This window comes from Salmo salar, chromosome 03, assembly GCF_965601325.2.
Source record: "Salmo salar chromosome 03, fSalSal1, whole genome shotgun sequence".
NCBI lineage: Eukaryota > Metazoa > Chordata > Actinopteri > Salmoniformes > Salmonidae > Salmo > Salmo salar.
Window position 1 is genome coordinate 15489500 of NC_138293.1, and position 13888 is coordinate 15503387.

The 13888-nt window shown below is 42.5% G+C and overlaps 1 protein-coding gene across 2 annotated transcripts in view; it reads right to left on the reverse strand.

Annotated features, from left to right (window-relative positions):
• The window catches only part of LOC106598949 (lysine-specific demethylase 4A), a 34682-nt gene extending 22070 nt beyond the window's left edge, over positions 1-12612 (reverse strand). Inside the window, exons 1-15 of one of the 2 annotated variants that reach the window (XM_014189982.1) lie at positions 12462-12612; positions 11619-11774; positions 11251-11426; positions 10782-10896; positions 9018-9211; positions 8738-8787; positions 8537-8640; positions 8238-8375; positions 5322-5545; positions 5008-5162; positions 3007-3677; positions 2570-2786; positions 2224-2402; positions 1768-1981; positions 898-974 (exon numbers count right to left, since the gene is read on the reverse strand). In XM_014189982.1, the coding sequence (XP_014045457.1) occupies positions 898-974; positions 1768-1981; positions 2224-2402; positions 2570-2786; positions 3007-3677; positions 5008-5162; positions 5322-5545; positions 8238-8375; positions 8537-8640; positions 8738-8787; positions 9018-9211; positions 10782-10896; positions 11251-11426; positions 11619-11759 (2655 nt within the window). In that variant the 5' untranslated portion in view covers positions 11760-11774; positions 12462-12612. Of the gene's footprint in view, positions 1-897; positions 975-1767; positions 1982-2223; positions 2403-2569; positions 2787-3006; positions 3678-4992; positions 5163-5321; positions 5546-8237; positions 8376-8536; positions 8641-8737; positions 8788-9017; positions 9212-10781; positions 10897-11250; positions 11427-11618; positions 11775-12461 lie in introns of both variants that reach the window. The other variant, XM_014189981.1, reaches the window with a different exon arrangement.
• Positions 12613-13888: the final 1276 nt, after the last annotated feature.

Sequence of the window (13888 nt, forward strand, 5' to 3'; positions counted from 1 at the left end):
AGAGCAAAAAGTGAATTGCTTTGCCATTTTTTCCCCCCAGTATTACTTCAGTGCCTTGTTGTAAACAGGATGCATGTTTTGGAATAAACATACAAAAAACGGCAACTGTGTTAGGAAGGACGCCTGTATCTTTGTAGAGACTGGGTGTATTGTAATTAATAAATTCCCTATGTTCAAAGGGATATTCAATGTCTGCTTTTTATATTTTTTTTACACATCTACCAATAGATGCCCTTCTTTGCGAGGCATTGGAAAACCTCCCTGGTCTTTGTGGTTGAATCTATGTTGGAAATTCACTGCTCGACTGTGGGACCTTACAGGTCATTTTATATGTGTAGGGTACAGAGATGAGGTAGTCATTCAAAAAGCATGTTAAACACTATTGCACACAGTGAGTTTATGCAACTTATGTGAATTGTTAAGCACAGTTTTACTCCTGAGCTTATTTAGGGTTGCCATAACAAAAGGGTTAAATACTTAGATGCAACACATTTTTCAGCTTTGGATTTTTAATTAATTTGTAAACATTTTAAAAAAACATCATTCCACTAACATTAAGGGAGAAATTAAATTGTGTGTAAGCCAGGGACAAAAAAAAAATCTCAATTTAATTCATTTTATATTCAGGCTGTAACAAAATGTGTAAAAACGCAAGCGGTGTGAATACTTTCTGAAAGCACTGTAATCCTATCCTTTCTTGTTGTCAGCCTTCTTCCTTCAATATTCTTAGTTCTAGAATCTCTGAAGAGTTTGAATGCACATGAGTTACAACATTATCCTATCCCACGCCATTGTCAGTAGGGTGCTAGTATGTGTGTGACGTAGAACTAAGATCATGTAGTGTTGATAAGCTTGTGTAGTGATATGGTTTCACTTGTACTTCATTGCAGTACTGACCTCAGTCAAAGCGTTGGCTTCACAGCGGGCACACATCCAATCGTCTGACACTTGGTCAACAGACACTCCATAGCAACCTGAGGGACACCAGGGAAACAAGGTCAAGGAAAACATTAGAAGCCATTTTCTATTGACAGAGGTGACAAAAGGCACTGATGTGAATGACAAGTTCCACAGGCACTTAGCATTTATTTGTCATGCAAATCAATTGATTAAAGTGCACGTCATTGCAGTAAATCATTGTTAATAAATGAGAATGGACATTCTGGATTGATTACTGAACTCTGACATGAACTGGTATTCCTTGAGAGCATCTCATTGATTACATGAAACATATGGAACACATTAAGCACAGGGGTGTCAAACTCATTTTGCCCCGCGGGGCCACATTCAGTCTTCACCGCACTTAAAACTGATTAGATTTCCTCGCCGTCATAATTTGCAAAAAATAGTCCTCTATCAAACGGAATTTCCAATGCTCCGAGACTGTCTAGCTTTAGTTGATGACTGTTAGCAAGAGGGACAGAGTCAAGAGACTCAATGTAATAATAATAAACAACATTATTTATATTTGTTCTGTTCCGCAGGTACATTATTTCTACACTAGTTTCAATTTGTTGTTAGTCATTTCAATGACGATTGAGAAAATAATTCTAAAATAAATTAAATGCTCTAAACATTGGTGTTAGACTGTTGATGTGAATTAAATGGAATTCAGCAAGAGCATATTAGTGATTATCAATGCTGTCTAACAACGGATGTGAATGAACTACTATTCATTGAAATCTGGAGTACTACAGTAAATTACAAATGAAACACATGGAACAGGCTTCAAACTTGGGGATTGTGAATGAGACAGTAGCTACTGACTGGCGTGGATGCGGACGCAGCACTGGGAACAGCTGACCAGCAGGCTGGTGCCGTCCTCCTCCAGGTGAGGGGTGTAGAGTTGGCCCTGGGCGCTGCTGCTGTTGGTCTTGTCATTGGTGGTGCTGAAACACATCTCCGGGATCAGGGGCTTGGACCTCTGTCTGCCCCCGCGCCGGCCTTTTACAGTGTAGCTGGGGTTGCTGCTAGACTGCGACTGGAGAGGGATGCGTATTATTAAAGGTCAAATTGTAATTTCTACGACTACTATTGTGCACAGCTGGCTTGGTGGCTGAATTGCTTTTCTGTTGCCCAAATATCTTTAGAAGGTACATAAAAACAAATTGATAATTCAAAGTAAAACTTTTTTTTTTTTAATAAAAAAAACCTAATTAACAGCTGTATTGAGGGCCCATTAACAACAGCTACAGTATAAGACCAAGGACCTCTCCACTCTACCTGGTCGTATGTGTGGAAGAGCAGGCAGATGGAGCAGTAGGGGGCCTGCAGGCCCATGCGCTGGTTGTACGATCTCTCCGCCTGGGGGTTGTAAGGTCGGCTCTGCCACAGCTGGGCCAGGGGCTTGGCCCACTCCTCCATCTCCTCTGGTTCATCCTTCATATCCACATACAGCTCATCTACAAGATAGAGGTGGGAGAGAGTAACGGAGGAGGTTAGAAGAGAGGAGAAAGAAAGACTAGGGCCCTGTTCTATCACTGTGAATATGTACTTGTGTTGAAACGGTTGCTGGTTATAGAAGTCCATGATGGGATACTGTTCTAACGCACCACAAGCAGGTGCTCACCATCATCACTGTGGCTTTCACTGGAGCTGAGGAGTGGGTGCTGTTTGGGCAGCTGGCGGAGGAGAGGACATTGTTTGCTCTTCACGCGCTTGCCGTCCGTCTGCTTACTTGGACTTGAGTTAGTCAGTTTACTTGGATGTAAAATCATCGGCTTACTTAAGTTGAAGTTTGTCTGCTTGATTAAAGTTAACTCCGCCTGCACGGGGGAAAGACATCGCTGAGGAAAGAGACAGGAAGAGGATGAGTGACCATCAGCTGGCTCATGAGTCGTTTCCACATCTAATGCCTTTTTCTATTGTATGGCAAGTGTGAAAACATCAATGTCATTTTAATCTTTAACATATTCGCCTCTAATATCAGTCTCTACTATCATCACAAACCCATAACCAAACATGAATAACTTCTAAAGATAGAATCATGAAAGAGGGTAAACTAACCTTCCAACTGTCCCTCCTGACCTCTGCCCTCTTGGTTGGCCTGGTGTGTGCGTGGGTCTGGACAGGCTCCGGGCTGCTAGGGGCCTTAGCTTCAGACTTCTCCTCCCGAGCCTGGGCCTCGCCTGGCTGCTGCCACTTACTGAGGCCTTGGGTCTGGGCCTTGGTTTCAACCTGTTCTCCCTTACTGGGACTCTGTGCTTCGGCCTGGATATGCTCATCTTTGGTGAATGGGACCTGGGACTCCTGCTGCCCGGCTTTGACTTGGGACTGGAGCTGGGCCTTGAGTTGAAGGTGGGGTTGGAGGTGCCGTGGCAGATGCTCCCTGGCGTAACTGTGCACGTGGAGCTGGGTGTGGTGAATCGGCTGCTGGTTCTCACGGGCGTAGCTGTGGACCTGCAGGTTCTCCTTGGGGCTCTGGGTCTTGTGGAAGAGGAGGCTGGCCACCCCCAGCTTTCGGACAGGCTGAGCGGAAGGACCGGTCCTGGCCGGGGGAGCCACTACTGGGAGGTGGCCGTTTCTGTGCGACTGGGGTTGAGCCAAAATGGTCGCTGCGTGATTGCTGGTGGAGGGGATGGTGACTTTTTGTGGAGCCGGGCTTGTACTGCTGTTGCCCTTCGTAGGGTCCGTCTTTAAATTAGGCAGTTCCCTCGGGGTGAGCTTCACTGGTGTGTCTGAAATATAAACATTTGTATCAGGAGAGAGAAGCAACAGGGGTACCATTTCCAAATATCTACTGAGTCCCATAGTGGATTAGTGACGCAGATCGATTATCATGACGACTTCCGCTGCTCTGTCACTACATACTTCAGTCTGAGACTGCCATCGTTGAAGTCCTTTGTGGTGACGAGGGCTATTGTACAAAAAGTCAGCGATTGGATAGTCTCTAACCAATCAGAGTATCAAAGCCAATTAATTTTCAAACCAACGCTTTTTTTCCATTTATTTATCTTACCTTTATTTAACTAGGCAAGTCAGATAAGAACAAATTCTTATTTTCAATGACGGCCTAGGAACTGTGGGTTAACTGCCTTGTTCAGGGGCAGAACGACAGATTTTTACCTTCAGCTCGGGGATTCGATCGTGCAACCTTTCGGTTACTAGTCCAACGCTCTAACCACGTGTGTTCTGGCTCTGGCCCAACCAATCGGTTTATGGACTAATCAGACAGCCTTGAATGTGTTCGCAGATCCAAAGTCAATGTGGAGACTGTGGAATGTGGAATGGAATCAAAAATATGGAAACCACATGGTCGACTCCGTTCCATGTTTTTCCATTCCAGCCATTACAATGAGACCGTCCTCCTATAGCTCTTCCCACCAGCCTCCACTGAAACTAACATCTGGGGGCATGACGTAGTGTTTTCTTGGAACAAGGAGTCTGGGCAGCCAGGCAGAAGATCGATACCCATTTACTACAATACTACACAAGTTGTTTGTAGTTTACTGACTTGTTAGCAGCTAGTAACATAAGCATTTCACTGCAACCACTACAACACCTACTTACCTGTGTACGCAACCAATAAACTGATTTGACAAGTGGCCTGTATTCAAACCATTTACATTTGATGGCTGTGGTGGGATTGGAGCCCACATCTCCAAAGACACTGGAGCTTAGCTAGCTGGAATCCACCATGGCAGTTTGCGATATTACAACAACAAAGAAATAACTTCAAAACAAAGAACACTTTTTTCCCCCGGAGACATCATTGCACGTGCGATGGAACAGCAGAGTATTTACTACGATGCTGGACGCTCCTCTCTTTCCTTTCATAAACAAAACAAAAACAATAACAAATGTGCTGGGGACACAAACACTGACGCTGTTTCCCATAATGCGGATTCCAGGTTTAAATCCAGTCACAAGTGTCAGTCTGATATTTTGTTACCCCCTAATTTTACAAATGTATCATGCATCCTCTGTGCTGATTTTGCATGTAATTTTAAAGGTTTTAAATAGTGAAAATAAGGTAGGTAGTCACAGCCTTACTGTCAGTGAAGGTACCTGTATCTGTGCAGTCCTCTGCTCCCGTGTCCAGCGTGGTGAGGCCTAGTCTGGCCTTCTTTTCATACTCCTCTTCTTCTTCATCTTTAGGGACCACCTTGTCAGGTACATCCAGACACACCCAGTGCCTCTTGGTCCCTATCCTCGGTGTTGGGCTGGTGAGCCATAAAACATTCAAGTTGAACAATTTTTTTATGTCAAGCATTTATTTTAAAAAAATATATATAAAAAAATAAAGGGAATTTCCATCCATATACTGTTAAATCTGCTCTATAGCACCCTCTACCAACATAAAAATTAACATATTTTCTGACCTCTTTCGCTCCACCTGTGTGTTGAGCTCCGCTCCATAGGGCTCCTTGGAAATGCAGTCCTTCCCCTGCTCCTCCCCCAGGAACTCCTTGGCCTCTGGGGTGGGCCGTGAGTGGTCGATGGGGCCTGTGTCCCGCCCCGCGAGCCACTGCTCGTAGCGGTCCGGCTGGTAGTTCTTCACAAACAGATCCATGGAGATCTTCACCATGTCCTTCCTGCACGTACACTGGAGACAAGAGGTACAAGAGGTAGGGAGAACAAGTTCTAGGGATGTACTAATGCTCCCAGAGGTAAATAAACCAAGGTCAGTCTAATAGAGAGTCATACGAGATTGTTATTAATACTAAGTATAGTCTTTTCCCAGTTTCCCTCTTTCTGCAGACTAACCAACCCCCATTAACTGGTCAACAATGGTTATATTTTTCCCCAAACAGTAAAATGATGTGACCAACAGAAAATATTACACATGCATACAAGGAAGACATTTTTCATTAAGATCTTAAAATGGACACATGCAACAATAGCAAGCCCATCATTTTACAGTCAAAGGGCTAATAGCCTTTATATTGAACATGCAACTGCTGTAATGAAGCAGCTAATAAAACATTTGGTAAATTGAAATTTGCGGGAAAACACTGTTCTAAAACACCTAGTGGGATCTGTTCTATATGTGACGGAGATGAAAATCTCTGTTAGAAAGCAGGGGAATCTAACAGCAACAACTAGAATGGGTTACCAATATGACTAGGATTGTTCCTTTGGCTTCTGGACAACGAAATAATGTAGATATGAAAACCAATAGAACAGGAGAGAAACTATGGTTATTAGCATGAGGAAGTCTGCATAAAATAATTGCCTCTACGTTTCTATGGTTGGATTTGGCTAGGCTACTTTGAAGCAAGGTAAGACATGCCTCATTATTTGAAGTAAAGTAAAACGTTTAGGTTTCAAACAATTATACTGCTGCCTCAAGCTCACATTGTAAAGCAGTGTTACGTGTTGATACCCTGCCTACTGTTGACTATAGCCTACGCACTTGAATGGCGAATTAGATGTGCACTTTGATTACGAGTAAAGATTAGGAAATAAAACACACTACCAGTCAAAAGTTTTAGAACACCTACTCATTTAAGGGTTTTTCTTTATTTTTGCTATTTATCTACATCGTAGGATAATAGTGAAGACATCAACATTATGAAATAACACATATGGAATCATGTAGTAATCAAAAATGTGTTAAACAAATCAAAATACATTTGATATTTCAGATTCTTCAACTAGCCACCCTTTGCCTTGACAGCTTTGCACACTCTCAACCAGCTTCATGAGGGGTAGTCACCTGGAATGCATTTCAATTAACAGGTGTTCATTAACAGGTGATACATTTATGGAATTTCTTTCCTTCTTAATGTTTTTGAGCCAATCAGTTGTGTTGTGACAAGGGGGTATACAGAAAATAGCCCTATTTGGTAAAAGACCAAGTCCATATCATGGCAAGAACAGCTCAAATAAGCAAAGAGAAACAACAGTCCATCATTACTTTAATTAAGACATGAAGATCAGTCAATATGGAACATTTCAAGAATATTGAAAGTTTCTTCAAGTGCAGTCACAAAAACCATCAAGCGCTATGATGAAACTGACTCTCATTCCGCCACAGGAAAGGAAGACCCAGAGTTACCTCTGCTGCAGAGGATAAGTTCATTAGAGTTACCAGCCTCAGAAAAGGCAGCCGAATAAATGCTTCAGAGTTCAAGTAACAGACACATCTCAACATCAACACCAATAAGAAGAAGAGACTTGCTTGGGCCAAGAAACACGAGCAATGGACATTAGACTGGTGGAAATTTCTCCTTTGGTCTGGAGTCCAAATTTGAGATTTTTGGTTCCAACCGCCGTGTCTTTGAGAGATGCGGTGTGGGTGAACAGATGATCTCCGCATGTGTATTTCCCACCGTAAAGCATGGAGGAGGAGGTGTTATGGTGTGGGTGTGCTTTGCTGGTGACACTGTCTGTGATTTATTTACAATTCAAAGCACACTTAACCAGCATGGCTACCAAAGCGATATGCCATCCCATCTGGTTTGCGCTTAGTGGGAATACATTTGTTTTTCAACAGGACAATGACCCAACACACCTCCAGGCTGTGTAAGGGCATTTTACCAAGAAGGAGAGTGATGGAGTGCTGCATCAGATGACCTGTCCTCCACAATCCCCCGACCTCAACCAAATTGAGATGGTTTGGGACGAGTTGGACCGCAGAGTGAACTAAAAGCAGCCAACAAGTGCTCAGCATTCCAGGTGAAGCTGGTTGAGAGAATGCCGAGAGTGTGCAAAGCTGTCATCAAGGCAAAGGGTGGCTATTTGAAGAATCAAATATAAATATATTTGGATTTGTTGAACACTTTTTTGGTTACTACATGAGTCCATGTGTGTTATTTCATAGTGTTGATGTCTTCACTATTATTCTACAATGTAGAAAATAGTAAAAATAAAGGAAAACCCTTGAATGAGTAGGTGTTCTAAAACTTTTCACTGGTAGTGTAGCTCTTTTTAATTGTGTTCATCAAAACAGTTAACATGTGATTGCATTTAAAAATTGTTATTTGTTGCGCAATGACTGGCCTTCTAAAAGCCTGTTTCACTCCAGTAGCAGCTTCCTGAGGAGCTGCTCTCATTCTGTCTGACAGGATATTCCTCTCCTCAAACTAGGCTCTGTACGCTGTGCGTGTGATAAGATACATGATGACTAATGAAAAATACACACTCGCCAAATTCATTCGACTAAATTATGCAAATGAACCTATAGACCAATAAATACATTTGACCCGTCATGCTTTCGGCAGCTAACCGATTAACATCCCTAATGTACATGGTTTAAACGAGGAGCACTTAAAGAAAATGTAACTCTTCCTTACCAGCATGGCTTGCTTTCCATACTCAATCCACCTTTCGGTGGCAAAGTTGGTGGACTCGGCACAGTTGAAGCCATGGTTGAATCCGGCGTGGTAACTATAGGGAAATGTCACCATGAACTCACCGGGCTCCTGAGTGATCTGAAACACGGACAGGAAAAAACAATGATATACTGTACACTGTATAGGGCTTTATACAAGTGATCAACATACGTTTATAAAATCCTACGTGGTCTTAGGTCAGTATACAATAAACGCAGTTAAAAAAAAGTAGAAAATCATCACTATTCATGAGAGCTTACCTTCTCAAATGGAATTCCATATTTCCTTAATATGGAGGGTGAGATGAGGGTCATCTTGTGCCTCAGGAAGGCTTCGCAATTTTGGTGGCTACCAGGAAAAAATCCTAAAAGGAAACAGTGTGTTGGATTAAAACTAGTTAAAAAACAGTTGTTTTCTAATTAGGCAAAAACATGTGTCACACACATTATCATCCCTCTCACCTTGAGCCAAGCGTTCCATTTTTTTCCCCTGCTCTGGAGGAACACAGTACCTGTGAGGGTATCAGAACATCAATCAATTATCTTCTGTTATAACGCTGACGTTCAAATTGTTGCCATTTCTATTACTTGGCGAGTGTTGTTTTCAATCGTAACAACGAGTCCTCAAACTACACTTACATAACCATCATCAGCATGTTGATGCTTAAAAACTTGGCTCTTATACACACACAACTACCAATACATCTACTACCGGTATGTGACTAATAGTGTAGCTACTTACCAGGACTTGGGCGCTCCAAAGTGGAGGTAGTTGATACTGTAGAGATCCATGTCTTCAGTGTGCCAGGCGAAAGTGGTCTTCCACATGCCAAAGTACAGGTAGGGTGTGTTCACCCCCTCGATGGTGATGCCATTCGCATGCTCCACCGTGTCCAGGATGGTATTCAGTTTGCCGATGTTCCAATCAGTCACATCCTGGAGAGAACGACAGAATAATGTAACTATTGTTGCTGGAGATCATTATCTTCTTCAGCGCTGTAGTGAAACATAACCACTGTAGTGAAACATAACCACTGTAGTGAAACATAACCACTGTAGTGAAACATAACCACTGTAGTGAAACATAACCACTGTAGTGAAACATAACCACTGTAGTGAAACAAAACCACTGTAGTGAAACATAACCACTGTAGTGAAACATAACCACTGTAGTGAAACATAACCACTGTAGTGAAACATAACCACTGTAGTGAAACAAAACCACTGTAGTGAAACATAACCACTGTAGTGAAACAAAACCACTGTAGTGAAACAAAACCACTGTAGTGAAACATAACCACTGTAGTGAAACATAACCACTGTAGTGAAACATAACCACTGTAGTGAAACATAACCACTGTAGTGAAACATAACCACTGTAGTGAAACAAAACCACTGTAGTGAAACAAAACCACTGTAGTGAAACATAACCACTGTAGTGAAACATAACCACTGTAGTGAAACATAACCACTGTAGTGAAACATAACCACTGTAGTGAAACATAACCACTGTAGTGAAACAAAACCACTGTAGTGAAACATAACCACTGTAGTGAAACAAAACCACTGTAGTGAAACATAACCACTGTAGTGAAACATAACCACTGTAGTGAAACAAAACCACTGTAGTGAAACAAAACCACTGTAGTGAAACAAAACCACTGTAGTGAAACAAAACCACTGTAGTGAAACATAACCACTGTAGTGAAACATAACCACTGTAGTGAAACAAAACCACTGTAGTGAAACAAAACCACTGTAGTGAAACATAACCACTGTAGTGAAACAAAACCACTGTAGTGAAACAAAACCACTGTAGTGAAACATAACCACTGTAGTGAAACATAACCACTGTAGTGAAACAAAACCACTGTAGTGAAACATAACCACTGTAGTGAAACAAAACCACTGTAGTGAAACATAACCACTGTAGTGAAACATAACCACTGTAGTGAAACATAACCACTGTAGTGAAACAAAACCACTGTAGTGAAACAAAACCACTGTAGTGAAACAAAACCACTGTAGTGAAACATAACCACTGTAGTGAAACAAAACCACTGTAGTGAAACATAACCACTGTAGTGAAACATAACCACTGTAGTGAAACAAAACCACTGTAGTGAAACAAAACCACTGTAGTGAAACAAAACCACTGTAGTGAAACATAACCACTGTAGTGAAACAAAACCACTGTAGTGAAACAAAACCACTGTAGTGAAACAAAACCACTGTAGTGAAACATAACCACTGTAGTGAAACAAAACCACTGTAGTGAAACATAACCACTGCATCCTTCTAGACTGGTTGTGAATTTAAATTGTGGGTGTAACACATGATTCTGAGAGAAACACGTACAAGTAATTTACATAACCTTTGTCTACACAACCACAAAATACATCACTCTCACCAGCCAGCATCCTTATAACCAGGAACAACATGTTAACATTGTAAACACCATAGAATAGTAAAAAAACACCCCTGTGGGGGATTCGTAATGACTCACAGGGTCGTAAAGTGTTCCGTTCACATCTGCACCGTAGATGGGCGGGTTATTGGTCACCTTCTTCCAGTACTTCCTCTCCAGCTCCTCAAAGTTGGCGTAGCGAGGACTGCAGAACCTATGATGGGGGGGTTACAGGGTCGATCAGTACGGCTGACTAGAAACTATAAACTTTTCAAATCAGTGCCTGTGAGCCAGAGCCTTTCAAAATCCCAGGAGATCTTGAGAAACACATGAATTACTAACAAAGCTAATCATACAAACCCTCTGTTTTAAATCATGTTATTAACTTTGTTCGCTGTATCATTTCCTTAGACAAATAGCATGTACGGAGTGACTTTTCCCCAATCGCAGACCAAGTCAACAAATTCTTCATACAAGAGGAAACATACAGTATAGCTCATTCATAGACTGTGTAATATGTTATGAAACTTTGTTATAGCTGTTCCAGTTTTGGTGCAGTCAGACTCACTTGTCACTGTTGGCCGTCTTACGGAATTCTCGGACGGTCATGGGCTTCTTCTGGATGTTGTACTGGGTGAACAGGCCTGACTGGCCCGTCATTACCTGCTGGATGGGAGCCGGGATCACCAGATCATCTATATCGTCATAGGACTTCCTGGGCTTCCAATCCTTTGGTGGCACGACCTGTAAAAACAGTCCGTTTTAGTATCAGTTACTGTAAAGTATTTCACTCACAAAAACTTGGGTCATTTGTATTAAAAAAAATATTCACAATGTGTGTATTTCTGTGCATTGCAGCTTTGCCTAACTGGAGGCCTGGTAATAGAAATCAGAAAATAATCTTCACATGGCAGAAGGGTTTGTGTCAATGCTCACTTTAGCCAGGCCGGCTTGGTGTGCTCCCTGGTACTCCATGTAGGCAATGTAGCGGCTGAAGTTCTGGAACTCCTCAGCAGTGGGGTGAAAGGTCATGATCCCCTTGGAGCCAGGAGTCTGGGACCCCGAATCAGAAGACATACTAAATAGAAAGCCCTGCAGATCAGAATTAAACAGGTTTCAACAATAGACAGTGATGTGTTAGGAAGCTAATACAACGGACATCTGTGAGGTGGGAGGGGTTGTTCAGTCATGTTGGTTCATGACTGGACAGCGTGACAGGTTTATTTGGACACACCCAGTGACACCTCACTGTTATGGCTACAGCGTGTTTACAAAGTGTTGGTCGATTGTAAATAAGATAAGAGTAGCTTTGTAAACAAGACGATGAAACAGTTCGGTCGAAGATGACTTTCTGCTGTGAACGTGTGACACGCCTTCGACAAAAAGAAAAGCAGCAACCTGATTGGTCAAGAGTAGCATCTATTTAAAGTTTGTCCGGCCTACCCTGAAGTGTAGCTAGTTAGCTAACTACCTCAGATAAGTACTGCAACTATCAACTTGTAATTAGCAAATGTTGTAGCCGAATGTTATGCGTGCCATAACATAAGCAAGCTAAATAATAACACGTCCATAAGGAATGAGAATGTATGATAAAAAATAACTAGCTAGGTATTTAGTTAAATTAATGTCTGCATGATTCATGGATAGCTAGCTAGTTACATGACAGCTAGCTAGCAAGCCATCTTATTATTGCTACTAGCTAGCCATTGTCAACGACGTATTCATGATAAACAATCCAAATATGGTGTAAAATTACACCTTTAAAACAAGATCCCATACCAACACTGATAAATCTTGCGCAGTTGGTGACTTGATATCGACAGCACTTAATTCCGATTTTACCCCGAAGAGGATTTGTTCTCCATTACTACTAGTGCACAGGATCAGACGTAGCCAATCAATGAATGATTTTGACGACGTGCACTTTCTTCTTTGGTATCATGGCGTTCGCACGTTTGTTTTGTGCATGTCGCCACCTACTGTGCGGGAGTGTGAAGTCGAGCACGTGATATTTTGTATTTTGAAAATGTAAAGGGGCCCCACCACCTAGCCCTACACCTATGTACCACTATTTCATAAAATAATTATACAAATGTATTTAAAAAAAAATAAAAAAATTTAAATAAAAAATAATAAAATATATATATATATATATATATATATATATATATATATATATATATATATATATATATATATATATACTGCTCAAAAAAATAAAGGGAACACTTAAACAACACAATGTAACTCCAAGTCAATCACACTTCTGTGAAATCAAACTGTCCACTTAGGAAGCAACACTGATTGACAATAAATTTCACATGCTGTTGTGCAAATGGAATAGACAACAGGTGGAAATTATAGGCAATTAGCAAGACACCCCCAATAAAGGAGTGGTTCTGCAGGTGGGGACCACAGACCACTTCTCAGTTCCGATGCTTCCTGGCTGATGTTTTGGTCACTTTTGAATGCTGGCGGTGCTTTCACTCTAGTGGTAGCATGAGACGGAGTCTACAACCCACACAAGTGGCTCAGGTTGTGCAGCTCATCCAGGATGGCACATCAATGCGAGCTGTGGCAAGAAGGTTTGCTGAGTCTGTCAGCGTAGTGTCCAGAGCATGGAGGCGCTACCAGGAGACAGGCCAGTACATCAGGAGACGTGGAGGAGGCCGTAGGAGGGCAACTACCCAGCAGCAGGACCGCTACCTCCGCCTTTGTGCAAGGAGGGGCAGGAGAAGCACTGCCAGAGCCCTGCAAAATGACCTCCAGCAGGCCACAAATGTGCATGTGTCTGCTCAAACGGTCAGAAACAGACTCCATGAGGGTGGTATGAGGGCTCGACGTCCACAGGTGGGGGTTGTGCTTACAGCCCAACACCGTGCAGGACGTTTGGCATTTGCCAGAGAACACCAAGATTGGAAAATTCGCCACTGGCGCCCTGTGCTCTTCACAGATGAAAGCAGGTTCACACTGAGCACATGTGACAGACGTGACAGAGTCTGGAGACACCGTGGAGAACGTTCTGCTGCCTGTAACATCCTCCAGCATGACCGGTTTGGCGGTGGGTCCGTCATGGTGTGGGGTGGCATTTCTTTGGGGGGCCGCACAGCCCTCCATGTGCTCGCCAGAGGTAGTCTGACTGCCATTAGGTACCGAGATGAGATCCTCAGACCCCTTGTGAGACCATATGCTGGTGCGGTTGGCCC